This window comes from Carassius gibelio, chromosome A7, assembly GCF_023724105.1.
Source record: "Carassius gibelio isolate Cgi1373 ecotype wild population from Czech Republic chromosome A7, carGib1.2-hapl.c, whole genome shotgun sequence".
Taxonomy (NCBI): Eukaryota; Metazoa; Chordata; class Actinopteri; order Cypriniformes; family Cyprinidae; genus Carassius; species Carassius gibelio.
Window position 1 is genome coordinate 22543544 of NC_068377.1, and position 16178 is coordinate 22559721.

Consider the following 16178-nt stretch of genomic DNA (forward strand, 5'->3'; position numbering starts at 1 on the left):
AGCTGCTTTATCAGCGATTACTTTATCAGAAACCAAGAAACTGTATCAATGATCACCTCAAATTACAAATCACTATTTTTTGTGTGTTTGTTTGTTTTTCAAATTTCATAAGGTTGACAAGATTCAGTGAGGTAGAAATTCTTGGTTGTTAGCTACAAACATTGTTAGTTTCTTTTCACAACAGGCTTACAGCTTTGTCTTGGTAGAAAGTAAAGTATTATCCATGTTAAATATGATATGAAAATATAAATTATGGTCATTTATTTTCATGCTCCGATGAAAATTAGTCAAAGAGACCACAAGCTATTGAGGTCACACTCTCGGCCTCAGGACACAGACCTTTTGTCACACTGTTCCCACTGAATCTGTGTAGACAGCAGGGTAATGAAAGACACCAATCAATCATTGACTGATATTACAAAAATGGTACATTCACTATGCATATGACCTTTCCCTCTGTGTCTTTAACGCAGACTAAATCAAAATGCATGTGTGCTCACACACACACACACACACACACACACACACACACACACTAAGAGTGATGAATAGCAGTGAAATATTAGGTTATATGCAATAAAACTACTGTCTGATTATGTGACTGTGGTTTGAACTAGATTCTATAGATAGACATCATATGAATACTGGAGGGTAATTCTAGTCGAGGTGGAATTTATGTTTGCTTTGAAGAATTTATGGGAACATATTACTTTACTGATATATTTATCTGAAAATACTGTAATTACTCACCATCATGTCATTCCAAACCTGTATGGCTTTCTTTCTTTTGTGGAACATAGAAAAAAACTATATTATGCATATTCATATATTGAAATATAAATAAATAAATAAATAAATATATTAGGGCTGTCAAAAATAGCGCGTTAACGACGTTAATTAGTTGTTTGTCGTTAATTACGTCAAATAGTTTAACGCATTTCACGCATGCGCAGTGTGACAAATTATTTAGGTCAGGAAAGTCTCGTCGATCTCTGAATTCTCAAGATAGTAAAAAAACAGTGGCGAGCGCTGCCACGAAAACACCGAAGAAGCTTAAGGTTTTACCCCAGTTACTCTCAAATACATTCATGCCAAGCTCGATAAACATAGACGACTTTGGTAGTTGATACGCTGGAGCTTCTTCCTGGTATAGCGTCCTGTGTTTTACACTGCGCATGCGCAGAACGCCTACATGCAATGCAGCGAAAATTACAGCTGTTTTGAAAAGCATTTGCATTTTTACTTGGTTTTACTGGCACTTGAAGCCTTCAGATCGTGAAAATATCGATCCGTATTGTGGCAGAGCAAATGAACACCTCCCAAAAACAAGAGTGCCCAGAGTGCTGCTTATGTGATGGTGGCGCATGTTTGTGTTTCTGAGTTCATTCTTTCGAGTTTCTCATAATTTGCATAATTTCATAGATATGTGACTATATTTAACCACTGGTACACCTAAAATTCTTACACTATCTGTAGTTAAATGGCATGGTTTGATATAGTGCTCAGGTAAATTTGATCTAAGTAAATGTTAAACTTTTGAAATTCATAAAAAAAGAACCACATATTGATGAATCAATACATGAAAATTATGTATCTGTGTCCTGTTATTTATCTTTTGGTATGCATTTCAGAAAAAAATGGTTAGGATTCAGGTGTAATTGCAAATAGTGATTAATCCTGATTAATCCACTGAAAATTCTGATTAATTTGATTAAACATTTTAATCATTTGACAGCCCTAATATATATATATATATATATATATATATATACACACACACACACACACACACACACACACACACGTGTATATATGTATATATATATATATATATATAGACATATAATTTATACGAAGTCTAGATTATTATTTTTTTTCGTAATTCATAAATTCATAATCGCTCATGTGCAAACATCGTCGGCAGCTGTTAGGACGTTTAATCAGTTTTGGAAATATCCGCAAACCTTTATTTATTTATTCATTCATCACTGGGGTGTGTCAGAGTTCCAACCCTTGTTGTGAGATATTTATCCTCACTGAGACCATGCGGATAACAAGGTTTACCAAATAACAAGGTACTGCATGCATTATTGATGCTGCCCTCCATGAGACTGTTTGGAATAATAAGCGCTATTTCCCGGCCCCTCATTACCGGCTGTTTTTAAAGGATGTGTTTGGTCGCCATGGACACCACTCTTACATTCTATGCTTGGCAATCTTGGCTTTCTCCCTCCTTCTCTCTTCCCACTTCTAGCCATTGAAATTCAGGGCATGTGGGGTACTCGCTGTTTTTAATTTATTTTCATTTCATCATAGGCGCTTTAAGACTGTTGCCAGCACTTATTTGCAGTTTTCCTGCAGACCTCTCCACTATACCCTCTGACAGAACAGATGCTGCAATTAATCAAAGAGTGAGAGTGTAGGCTTCTCTGTGACACAAAACCCGACTCAAGAGCCAATCACTGCAGCCTCTCTCATGCAAACTGCACAAGCATTCTCTAAATTAACTAATTGGGTACAAAATACAGATTGAGAGTTCTATTAATGTGGAACAAGATATGCACAGGCACAGATTCCTTCCCTTCTGTTGCGTTGGGGTGTCTCTGTCTGGCGTAGCGTGTAAGATACCAACGCCGTTCAGCAGATAAAGGCGTTCCACTGTCCTCACATGCTTATTGTGCATTTATGATAATTAGCCTTTTGCTAATCCTACCTTCCCCCACAAATATTTGTGTCTGGGGGCTCACGGGTCATTTTTTAAAATGTGGAAAAGGAGATCGGTGTGAACAGGCATGAAGGAAAACATAATTAGAAAAGGCACAGCATATTTGCAGAAATAAATAAAACCAAATATCTGAGTTGAAAAATAAAATACAAATGTATCCAATTTATCCAAAAAAAAAAAAAAAAAACAGAACATTTTAAGTACTGATGTCTTTATTTTAAGTCTTTCATAACTAACAAGGACACATTGAGGAAATATTTTATACAAAAGTATGGCTAATATAATCTTTGAAATGAATCAGTTCCTTGAAATAAATATTTTTGATTATTTTAATTGCAAACAGAGACAGAGAAATATAATACAAAATTATGGCTAGTATCATGTTGTTGATGAAGGAATGCCTCTTTTTAATGTGTAGTTTTATTATTATTTTTTTGGATGGCAAAAATAAATGACATGTATGACAGGTGGAGTTTCCAACTGACATGAACTGTATTTATTTTACTGTCAGGTTTTTAAAAGCAATTAATTTTGAAATGTAAGCAAAAATACAAACAGATGATTTGCTGCTACTGTAACTCATAAAAAAGTAGAAAAGAGCACTATGAGATAAAGCAGGTGACAGTTCAGCTTGCCAACGTCTGCATTTAAAGCCGCACGTATTAAAACTTTACAACAAGAGGTATGAAAAATGTACAACTTCAATTTCTTCTATCTTACACCTGATAAGACTCCCATTTAACGGCCCTTGTTGTGAAATTTGGGGTATTATGAAATAAAAATACCCAACAGCCTAAATTCAGTAATTTAGCTTTTCCCCACATAAAATAAGTTTTCCTTACACATAAAAAACAAAACAAAAAAACATAGTCAATAAAATTTCTGAGGTAAAGATAATTACAGAGAAGGATTTTTGGAGTGCTGTTACTACATATGTTGGAGTGAATGCGCTATGAATGGTTTTGGCCAGAGGAGAATAACTCCAAAAACGTTCTCTTCTTTCCTAAGAACACATACAGCAGGTTACAGGTGTTTGGAGGTGTTTACAAAGGTGTTTGGAGACATGAGGACTGAAATGATCTATGGAAGCGTGTCAGATAGTCTAGCAAAACGCCAAGTGTTTACATCTTTTGTAAATTCACTGGAGATTGCCTGTTTGATAACACGGCATAAGATGGGTCAAACACCACTTGGTTCTAAAAGCAGGATGATTTGATTGAGAGCATCCCAACAGCAACTGTTAAACAGTTTCATCCATGGGAACGCCAAGAAGGATGATGGAAAAGGGAAGAAGAGAGGGTAGATTTGATGATACACTGGCCAGACAGTGCAAGAGCCATTCAGCATGTCTCTGATGGCCAGTTTAATACCAGTTCAGTTCATTTCTTTTGTGAAACAGTGACTTCTTTATAGATTCCACGTCCACAGAAATCCGGTCTTCCATTTTGTCTTGTGGTGAAAGAGAATCCAACCTCATAAATAAAGCTGTTAAATAAAACTGTCAGGTGTTTCTGTGATCATCTCTGAATGTTCTTCCCACGCCATCATGCGCTGACAGAGTTTAAACTCCACTACAGAAAGAGCGAGAGAGAGAAACCAAATGAACTAAATATACATACAAATGACTACTGGGCACACAAGTCTATCAACAGACCTCCCAGTAGCTCAGCCTATCTTATAGACAAAAAGATCCAGTTCAGACGCTTTGTCCTTTTTAACACATATCTTATATCCATCTAGAACAAAGGACAGTTCTTTGTAAAACATTCATATTTCTTACACACTTCTTAAGTGCAACTTAAAAAAAGCAACCTTGTAATGATGCTTTTCAATAACAACTTCCTTCTGGGTTTCTCGTGGAGTTGCGACTGCGGGTCCGAAGGCTTTTGGTTCAGTAGATGCTCACTTGCGACAGGACCTGCGCATGAGCCTGTACCTGCGAGGGGTGAGGCTGGGACGTGGGAGGGGGTGGCGGGCTGCCGAGAGAGGCCGAGTGCGGCGTACCGGGCGAGTGCTGCACAGGCGAACACTGCGACTGCGGGATATGCTGCTGCATTTGATGCTGCTGCATCTGCTGCATGTGCTGCATGTGCTGCATTTGCTGCTGCATCTGTTGCTGTTGCTGCTGCTGCATGTGGTGCTGCTGAAGCTGCTGCTGCAGGTGATGCTGGAAATGCTGCTGCTGCATTTGCTGCTGAATCTGCTGGTGGTGCATTTGCTGCTGCTGCTGCATTTGATGGTGCTGCAAGTGCTGCTGCATCTGCTGCTGTTGCATGTGCTGCTGCATGGAAGCATGCCGTTGCTGCATCGGTGGACTCAATTGTGGTGACATGCCCGTCTGCGGACCACCCGCTCCCATCTGCCCCAGCAGCTGCGACTGAACGCCGCCGGGTGTCATGTTCTGATGAGCTACTGTGACTGAGGTGACAATCTGGCTGCTGCCGACACGCATTTGCAGAGGTTTTGGGGCGATGGCTCGAGGCAGGGCCTGCTGGAGTGCCTGTGCTGCGGCGGACATCGAGTGGTGCTGGGATAGAGGGGAAGGCAGCATGAGCGCTGGAGACAGGCTGGTGGAGGCGAGAGTCTGCTGCACCGAGCGGATCGTCTGGGCCTCCGCTGACTCTGCAGCAGCCTGAGACAGAAATAGAGAGTGGTCAAATGAATTCTAGTACTCAACAGATTCTTTCTTATGAAGTGCCCTCTTCTTTATTAGTGCTGATCTGGTGACTGACTCGACAGAAAAGCTGTTCAGAGAAAATTGCTGCTGTCTTACAATTCTGATCTAAAGAACTTGCCAAGAGGGGAATTCATATTATTTAGTAGCCTAGAAAAAATATCTGAAATAAGTCTTGCACGCTAAAAATAACACACTTTACTGTTCAGACTTTCTGAAAAGAAGCTTTATAAATTTACTCAATCGCTGAATCTTCATAAATGTAGCATAAATCTCAAGTACTCAAGTAACACACAGTACCGCTAAACTGTCCGTAAAATGATCTTAATTTTTTATAGGAAGCAACAAATATGCAAATGTTCCCAACTGCCTGGCTGATACAGCGAGTTAATGAGGCATGATGAATCATAAGAATATCTCATTCTAATTCATTAGCTGTATTTAATGCTATTTCTACACCTAAAGTGTGATGGAAGAAACACATTCACAGTCACGTTTAAGTATCCAAGAGAATTCTGTTTACAGAAAAAAAAAAATCATACTTAAAAATCGTTTCCAGCTGGTTTTTAGAAGTTCAATTTGAGAAAAGCAATGAATTCACAATGAAATAAACACTGCTCCTAGTAATAGAAGAACTCCTGTTTTCAATTGCCTTTGAGCTGTCAGTTCTATATTTGGTGCTTTCAATGAAAACTTTACTGTGTAGAAGGTTTTTTTCTTGTGGCTAAGGACTGAAGGTGAAAGCTATCGAGTCTGAAAGTGAGCTAAACCATTATTCAGATATTGGTTAATAGCAATATAACAGAAACATAATGAATGGTGAAAAAAAAAAAAAAAAAACTATGAGTGAGCTTAAGTCTGCAAGGAGCTGTTTAAACAGAAATCATCTTCACCTTTGACACAAGGCTAGCGCGGTACACTGCGAGAGCTTTCAGGTACTCCTTCTTTGCTGCCTCTGTTTTGCTTTTGTAAACCTGCGGAGAACAGAATTCGTCAGGTGTGACAAACAGATAATTAGCAGAACATTGACTGGCAAGCATGAGCTTCACAACAGGGAGGAGAGCCTACAGGCTTCATCTCAGCCGGTAATAAAAAACTAAAGAAGGGTGAAAATATCAAGCAGTCTGTTAAAATACCTGACAAGAATCAATCTGTGCAAATCTGAGAGTAGAAATTCTAAACATTTGTTATTCTAGCGAGAAGACTCCACGACAGACAGCTCTATTCACAGAATGTTATAGATGATGTTCTTTGTGAGGTTAAAAATATCTGTTGGTTTTACACAGGACAGCAGTTTGATACCTGTTTCTGCTCCTCTCCCAGTCCATCCCACATAGAAGCTACTATCTTGGACACCTCTCCGAACGTGGCGTTAGGGTTCTGGCCTTTAATGGCCGCCTGGGTGTCTCTGAAGAACAGGGCATATGCAGACACTGGCTTCTGAGGCTCATTGGGATCCTTCTTCTTCTTTTTCTTGGGCGTCTTCGGCTTCTTACCTGCGTCAGGGGCGGGACGCTTTTCACCAATCACCTGATGGAGAGAGAGCAGCTTGCTATAAGACCTCACTGATTGAATGTTGATTTAACTCTCGATGAAATGTTATGATGAAAACACTGCATGGATTAAATGGCACTCACCCGGTTTCCTTCCTCTTGATCGTCTTCATTAATGGAGCTGGAGGGAGAGGGTGTGGCTGATTTGCTGGCGGGTGGGGATGGGGACGTGTGAGCAATGTTTGATCCGCTCATATTCAGCCCCAGCTGTGTGTTGATCTGGGACTGGTTGATGGTGGTAAGCTGGTTTTGTGACATCATGCCATTGGGGTTATGCATGCTAATGATGGAGCGCATCACCATGGTGGGGTTTGGAGGGTACTGACGGAGGTGGCTCTGACTGACAGCCTGCAGAGCAAACAGACAACAAAAACCTTTTTAGATATACACTACCTCACACAATTTTGGTGTCAGTACACTTTTTAAGGACACATTGTTACATTTCACAATATTGCATTTTCGATCAAATAATTGCAGTCTTCTGTCAAAAACAAATGGTAGGCTATGCTTATGTTACAGTGCTAGACTCAGAAATAGATTGTTTTTAATTTTTTTATATATATATATATATATATATATATATATATATATATATATATATATATATATATATATATATAAAATAAAAAAATATATATATATAATAATTACCAGCTTATCTATATTAGCCAGAGGTTTAATATATTTGCAGCCTTCGGTTAAAGAAAAATAGAGTTAGCTCAGTGTAAAAAGAACAGAAGTAAAAGGAAAGGCCCAATCAAGACTAAAATAAAAGTGTAATGTATATGTATTGGGGAAGTTTGGAAGTGGGGAACCTGATGTGTTTTGCATTGACTGAACAGTCTCCAAAAGCAACCGGATTACAGAGCAAAAATCTACTCAAACAGCTAGAGAAAACCAAGAGTTCATTTGATCTCCTTTGTTCATTTTTCATTCTACATCAACTCTCTCTCTCTCTTTCTCTCTCCATCTGGTATTCAGAGACTCAAACTCAATATCTGTATGTGTCAACACATCATAAAGCTGTGCACCTGGCCTTATTGGCCAGACCTGCTGAACCCTCTCCCTTAGTACAATATTCTAACACCTTCCCTCACACACAGATTACATTTTCTCTCTATTAATTCCCCTGGGTACATGCAGCTTCGTACTGAATCCGTAATCAAAAACCACAATCTACAAAACAATAGCTGTTTTCAACATCTGTTAGGGTGATTTTTTATTATTATTTTTTTTTAAAGAAACATACTACAAAAAATTGAAGCAAGGGAATAAATAAAAGAATCACGGAATAAATAAACAAATTAATGACAGAATTACACTGCCAAAGAAATACACATTAGCATTAGTTTCATCGCTAGAATGCAGTGACCGAGCCAGCAGTAGTCTTCGTGTCAGACCTGTCTACTGTGATCATTAGTCATGACCATCTGTGTCTAACGCTTTAACACTAACAGTCAGCAATGCCCCGTACAAATCTCTATGAAATCACTACAGCATTCTCTATGAGTCAGTAATGTAAAGAGCGGAGAGAATCACAAAGATGTAAGGCAGCCTTTGAGGATTCATATTTATCATCACGGTCTCAGGCAGGGCTTTGTGTTTCGGCTCTCTCCCCCATGTGAACACATCGACATGATCCATGATTTGAACATGCAACATTTGTAAGACGACCATATGCCCACTTACTCTTTTTGAAGGTGTTTTTTTTTTTTTTTTTTTTATGCACTGACTACATTAGTGAATGTAGTCCCGGAAACGGTCAGAACTGGTCTTTAGTTTCAGGAGCACTTTGATCTGGTCGCACAAAGCAGAACAGATGTGGAATTATTTCCCAAGGAGGATTATGAAACCAAAAAAAAAAAAAAAAAGCTGTGATTTATTTTGAAGCATCTAATGATTTGGCAACATTATATTCCAAATTCCCAATGATCATACAGCAGAAAAAGAAAACATGATATGATTTACGTGTGATGATACATATTTATGTGTAGAATCGGTAGATGGAAAAGAAAGAATGATGAATGAAGCATTCAGACTAAATGCGCACAAACAGCAGTCAGCTTTTGCTAATAGCAGCCTTTGTAGGCAATGAAAGAAATGTGATTTCTGCCATCAGAGTGGTTTAGCTGCTAGTAAGAGTGAGTCAGTATCCGATCGGTTTATTTATGTCCCTGCTGCACACCCTCCATTTGCATTTTGATTGGAACATTGTCTGCTGACACACAGCTCACATCTACACAGATGCTTTTGATAGTCTTCATAAATCTGTAAATAACTTCTTATCTGAAGAGCAAAGAGGCCAGATGTGCCCTCTCCTTTCCTCTGTGTGTTTGCATGTGCTTGTGCAAATGTTGCTATTATTCCAGCAATCAGCCCATCTCAGCTGACTGTATTCCAGCAGAAAATAACCTGTTTCCCCTCATATCTATATTCCCCGACATACTTAACTACAGGCACAAAAGCTTCTGACATTAAAAGGCGGCTAAAAGAGATGCTGACCAAACAGCCACAACACACTGAGACATTAGATGGATGACTGTTTGGTTCGGCCTCAAACAGTATCCTCACCCCTTTCATCAAAAGCAGGAACCGCAACTAAACAGTCAAGAAAATATACTTGGATACACACACACACACCCCAGACCTATTTTTCCAGCATGTGTTCATAACCATAACATAACCAATACTGTTTTCGTATGATCAGGATAAGAATCTGAAGATGCCGTGTCAAAGGCTGAGAGTCTCGGGTCTGCTCTTTAAGATACCAGCCCCGGGACTCTGTGGGGGGTGGGAATGGAATTGGAGAGTTTATTAAAAGCAGCTTGGTATGAGCTGTTCCATGCTGAAAAGAATGTTAACAAGTTCAATTTCCATTCAATCATTCAGCGGAACTCTTGGAAATGTTCCATAACAGAAAAAGGAGTATAATCATCTATATGGTAATTATGAGGATGAATCTTACAAGTTTGGCCAGTGTGAAAAGGTCAGCTCTATTATGAATAGTTTATCAGCCCCCTGCACATATTCACAGCTGCACTGGAAACTTAACCAACATGCTGCTTTATTTTTCAACCATTTATGGGCACCTGCATAACTGGCTCCTTAAAAAATATATAAATATGAGAAAATGGAAATTTGAATGCTTGCAGAGATCATGGTAGCGTGAAGATAAATTGTTTTCTGCTCATATTTCTCCTCCACCTACTCACTCTCCTCTCTCACCCCATCTACACGACACACACACACATTCTCTCATTTCATGCAGCTCATATACTGTTCAATGCATCCTGTACGAATTGTACCCTTTGAAAAAAAGGGTCCAAAAACATTGTTCCAGTGCCTTAAAAAAAAAAAAAAAAAAATATATATATATATATATATATATATATATATATATATATATTTAAATCTGCAACCAACCAATCTTTGCTCTCATCTCTTTTGCTTTCCTCCTTCCCTCCATGTCTCCCGTTGCACTATGGGTATTTAAAACTTGTTCAACATGATTTCATTTCATTTCGAGTACTGGCTGAGAAAACTAAATTACAGAATCAATCACACAGAAGGTCAGGTTGAGACTTCATTACAAGTATTGCATGCCTGCATGAATATCTTTCATTTCTTACCGGCCCAATATGTCACAATGGCTGTTTGACAAAAACAAGAAAAGAAAAAAGAAAAACATGAAGGTGAAGGGGGAGGGAAAAAAAATCCACTTTCAGAGATTGATGTACAACTGATGTCACAACTACTCAGCTTGGAGATAAGATAACAGAAATGTGTAAAGAGAAAGAGTGGGGGAGAGAGGAAAGTGTGTGTGTGTGTGTGTTTGGTTTTGGAGGAGACTAAAAATATAGTTTCTGCAACACTGGTCATATTTTTCATTTTATTCACAGACACAGCAGTCAGACCCTCATCGGTCTGTGAGGGATCATGTTTTAAAGACAAACTGTTCCACTGTAGATAGCTTCGAATCCCACAAACATCTGCTCTACACAAATACACTGCTTGTTCATTATATTTTTCCTTTAGGAAATGTATGCATAACAAAGGAATGTCAGCAAAAGTAATAAACCACTTTTAGATTATTACTATTGCTTTTCAGTTCATGCACACTGTTTCTAAACCTGTTCTGCACAACCTCAAAGAGCACCTCTCCTGAATTAAGTCTAAATAGATGAACACATACTGTAATTTGCATCTTTATCAGTTGCTGACTACTCTGAGATCCAGTCAGAACCCAGATTCCAGTGAGTCTCAAACGAGATGCAGGAGCTTGTTAGGAGAACAGATTAAATAAATAATGACTTCACATTCTGAATCCCGCCAGACTTCATCACAGCTGAGAAATGGATTTTGCCGAGCTGGGTTTGGCCAGCAGCATCTGTGGATAACTTCGCCTGACATACGTGGAGCATTAGAGGAATAGTTTGCCTTAATGCAGAAACACAAAGAGCAGATGAAACTAGCACAGGTACACCGTTCCGTTTTGATCCCTAAGTTGCACTTAAGAGTTGGAATAGATTTATTTTGAGGCAATGTATACATTTTCTTGACATACATTTTTGTTTTATTCTTGTGCTGACCGTCTGTCATAAATATTACAACAACTGGATCCCGAGTTGTATTCAATACTCTGTCTTTCTGCATTAGATGTGAAATTATAATTTTCAAACACATCAAACTGACTGAAGGACAACGCTGGAGGTTACAATGCTAACTTCTGCTAACCCTTAGCGAGTCCTTTATAATTGTGAGGCATTGACTCAAAGGCACGACACTGTCTGTACCAGTCCCAGAGAGCAGGACAAACTGAGATCAATTCCATTAAGAGGAGAGAGACAGAGTATTTCAGGAGGACAATAAGTGATGAGCGATAGAGAAGAATCAGAGGGACGGTCACAATGCCACCAGGCACAGAGCAGAGTGCCCTCATTCTCCCCCAAACCCGCTAATATAGTCCCCACACAATCAGAACCACTGTCTGCAGAAAGAGCTGCTAAAGAGGAATAATGTTGGGAATCAAATCTAATCCCTTCACAGCGCAGTGAGAACAGGCCGCGTTGTAATTGTGTCAAGGTTCCGTTTTTCTTCCGGATGCATACGAGCTTAACTGACCATGAAATGAAAATTCTTTAGGCAAAAAAGCCTTCCGGCGGTCACTTATGCAGCACAGATATTTTAAAAGCTGCAATTATTTTACTCGCCAGCAGCATGGATGGCCAGGAAAAGAGCAATAACATTTGATGGTGCCTATCCATATTGGAATATAAATAAGGATATATTATTCCACATATGTATACATATTCCACTGTAGGTTAAGGGAAAGGAAGGAAGTATTCCAAAAAAAAAAACACAAAAAAAAAAAGCAGCTAAAAATCTGCAATATTCATGAAACGTCTAAAAACTGAACCATCAAAAGCATGTCAACGCATCATCTGCTGGCTAATGCCACTTTGTCTCCTTTTATGTATTGAAATTTCACTGATAGAGATTTCATTTCTATTATAACAGTTTTTAAATATCTAGTCTTGCCATGGCATTTCCATTGCTTCCTCTTTGATGAATCCATGTCTGTGGCATTTAGGAGCCATTTCTCTATCTGAATTAACAGCCATAAAAGCTTGATCATAAAACATGATTATTATGAAGCAAGCGCTTGCCTAGACCATTATTTTATCTTACGTGTTAGTCATTACAGCAACACAGGTTAAAAATAAATATATTCAGCTAAGCTAACCAATTTTATTGCTGGCATTATCAATCTGTTGTCTTTTTAAATGATTGTCCTTTACTAATCCTCATGTTGTTCTAAACAAATAATAACCTTTATTTCTGCCATGGAGCAAAAATATAGAAACTTAAAAAATATATACACTGCTTGTTCTTTTCCATGAAGTCACATCGAGCAAGGATTAGAGCTTTTAGTCTTCAAGAAGGTTGGAAAATAACCATTAAAATGCCATTACCATACAAATATGGTCCTCAGAAGTGGTCCATATGACTGTAATCCAGGTCTTATAAACCCACACAATGGTTTGTGTGATGAACAAACCAAAACTGAAGTTTTTAATTAATGATGATTGTCTAATCGAGTGAGCTGATAATACTACCAGACCACAGACTCTGATAGTTCAACCTTAGAAACAAATTAGTCAGATATTTAAATTAACCATTTAGCCCATTTCTGTGAACTGGACAAACTGATTATGAAGAAATGCGACCCAAAAGAACAGTTTGATCAAGGATTGAATATTGTTACACATCTCATAAACTTACCAAGGAGACCTAGAGGGGATGTTAAATTTATATTTATAGATGGAATATCCCTTTAAGGCTTTATCAACAAATATAAATCAAGTTTTATAACAAGAGCACGTTGCATCAGCCACCTTGATTTGTTTTGCACATAATATCTTTGTCAACCTTATTTGCATTTAGAGGAGGAGACATACCTGGATTTAAATCCACACTTTAAATCCAGGAGGATCTAAAAGCTAAATGTAACTGCCAGTAAATTATGTTGTGGAAATATAATTTGTGTAGATTTTGGCTTTGCATAACTACTGCCTTCAACATCTGCCAAACATTAAGATCTTTAAAATGTTCAAGCAAATAACCAGAGAACAACCAGACACTTACCCTTGGATGTCCATTGTTGATTTGTCCTTCATGCTCCATCATATTTCTGGAGATGGTGATTGAGGGCAGCTCCAGGCTCTGGGGTGGGAACTGAGGGGTGAACAACCCTCGATGAGAGTTGGGGTGGTCAGGTATCCCAGGGAAAGCTGAGTCCACCTCCTGGAGACCCATACCAGGCTCGGTCTCGGGAGGAGGGGTGATAGGAGGTATTTCAAACTCCTCATCACCTAGACTTGGAGTATGAAACGTCTAAGAAAAAAACAAAGGAGAAAATCGGAGATTTATTTTGCCCGAAATCTGGAAAGGTCTGTGAAGTTGAAAACCTGAAATCACTATGATGTGAATAGTATTAAAGAGAACACTGTAGAAATTAAATATAGCCTACTGACTTCTCATAAACATGTGTTAACACAAATTAATTTGAACAGTATAAATTTTATTAACGCGTGATTAATGCAGCACACTTTTTTTTAAAAGGTTTCCGGGGGTCCTTAAAAAGTCTTAAATTTTACAAGAAATTCTAACTTATGAGAAGGGAGACGATATGGCTTAATGTGACTTCAATTAAACTTCAAAAGATGATGATGCACAATTCAAAGTTAGCTGTTGTGCATTCTGCTGGCAGAGAATGAATCTGCATTTTCAATAAGCCAGTCTACTGTTTTTGTTCAGACCAATGCTAACATCCACTCAGGTTTTTATGCAGCAAAGACACAGTTGTAAATGTGCATCATAAAAATCTAAACAATTAAGACAGTAAAACATTTTATTATTATACTATTATATGTTAATAATAATAATTAATTGATAATAATTGTTTAAATTAATATAATAATGGATACTTTTGACTTTTGATTCAATTTATTTAAAATTGTTTTAAAAACTATTTGTTATTGTGAAAACCATCTGAATTCTTTATGCTCTGTGTTGAGTATGGTTTCAGTAATAATAAACATACATTTTAAACATATTTAATTTCAGAACTGTGAAGTATCTGTTGACCAGAGCAGAAGCGATAACAAAACCTATTTATAGGGCCCTATGCAATCCGTTTTTATTTTTTCCTAAATTCCGTATTATTTTTTTCCAACTTCCGTTTTTTCTGTAAAAAAAAATCTGGATTCTGTTTTTTTTTTTTTTTTTCGTTTTAATTTTTCTCAACTACTTTTTAATAGTTAAATTAGAAAAAAAAAAAAACATGTGTAATGTCTAATTAATTGAAGTCATGAAACTTTACATTTTCAGATCAGTTTAACAAAAATTATTTGTTTAGGGCCCTATTAAATGTTTAAATTTTTCCTCACCATATTTTTTTATTGTTACCAAATTATGTGTTTAAGCATGTCTAATTATTTGAATGCATAAACAACTTTCTTTTTATTGTATTTTTTTACTTAAAGATGCCTTATGAACTTTTTTCCTCAAAAATTCTGTTATGTATTTATTTATTTCTGGTTATCAAATGAAGGCATAAAACAATATAATGTATCTTTTAATTATTGAAAATTAAGCAAACTTTATTTTTTGGCAAACAAAGGGGATTTACTATTAACATTAAAACATGGAAGAAATGTTGTGATTATTCTTTTAAAAAAAATAGTTTCATTTTAGTAGTAGTAATATTAGTAGGCTATAATTCTACTGAAAAAATAGTTATATTAGTAAATCAGGTTATTTTCCTTTAGTGATGTCAACATAATTTTCGCATCTGACTGACCGATTATTCCATATGTTTGACAGTTGTGATGTTCAAATAAAGCTTGCAACATGCCAGCACTAAATCTACAGCTCAAAGTATCCTCTCATGCAGTTCTGCTGCTCAAGATGAGAACAACCATTTGTCTTCAAATCAAACCGGATTTTTATTTTGACCGGTCGCCGTAAATACCAGTTCTGTGTATGTGATATGACACTAGTTTTACTCAAATCAAACAGTCAAATACTCCTGAAGGGACTCTCAGAGCAGTTCTGGAGATGTTGTTAATGTGTTTATGTCCTAATTTAGTGAGACAAAAGACGCTGAAATCACAGCGAGCGTTACGCGATCTTCAGTTTGCGTGTAATAAATGAAACCACGCATCTGCTTCATTCATCCATATTTAAAATCGACATTTGCAGCTTAATATTTACACACACTAATCCATATCGCAATTTGATTAAAATGTAATGACCTACTTTTGATTAATTCATTTAAACAATTGGCAAATTCCGTGACATTCTGTGTTAAACTGTGAATTGCGTTTTTATGACTGAATTCCGGGGATTCCGTCCGTGGTTTGCGCATTGCAGAAATCCTAGGGCCATATTTTTAATACTTGTACAAGAAATGGATGTTTATTCTGACCAAACCAAGCATTCTCCATGAAACATGATGTGAAAAAAAGATGTCCGACTCTGAAATGCAATAATGTGTGACTCTTACACTAGCAGGACAAAATAAAAGCTGCTTAATTCAAGCTGGATGATGTTGTCTGGAGGAGAAAAGGAAGTGCAGGGAATGATGGGTTTAGAGAACATTCACACGGATTTTGGATGTCCAGAAGTGTTGCACTTTGTTCTTCTCAGTTGCACCTACAAATCT

The 16178-nt window shown here is 37.5% G+C and overlaps 1 protein-coding gene across 1 annotated transcript in view; it reads right to left on the reverse strand.

Moving 5' to 3' along the window:
- Positions 1 to 2924: 2924 nt before the first annotated feature.
- Positions 2925 to 16178, reverse strand: part of LOC128016855 (TOX high mobility group box family member 3) — a 54017-nt gene continuing 40763 nt past the window's right edge. Inside the window, exons 3-7 of the mRNA XM_052601694.1 lie at positions 13598 to 13846; positions 7037 to 7300; positions 6702 to 6929; positions 6293 to 6373; positions 2925 to 5357 (exon numbers count right to left, since the gene is read on the reverse strand). Of these exons, the coding sequence (XP_052457654.1) occupies positions 4617 to 5357; positions 6293 to 6373; positions 6702 to 6929; positions 7037 to 7300; positions 13598 to 13846 (1563 nt within the window). The 3' untranslated portion in view covers positions 2925 to 4616. The remainder of the gene's footprint in view (positions 5358 to 6292; positions 6374 to 6701; positions 6930 to 7036; positions 7301 to 13597; positions 13847 to 16178) is intronic.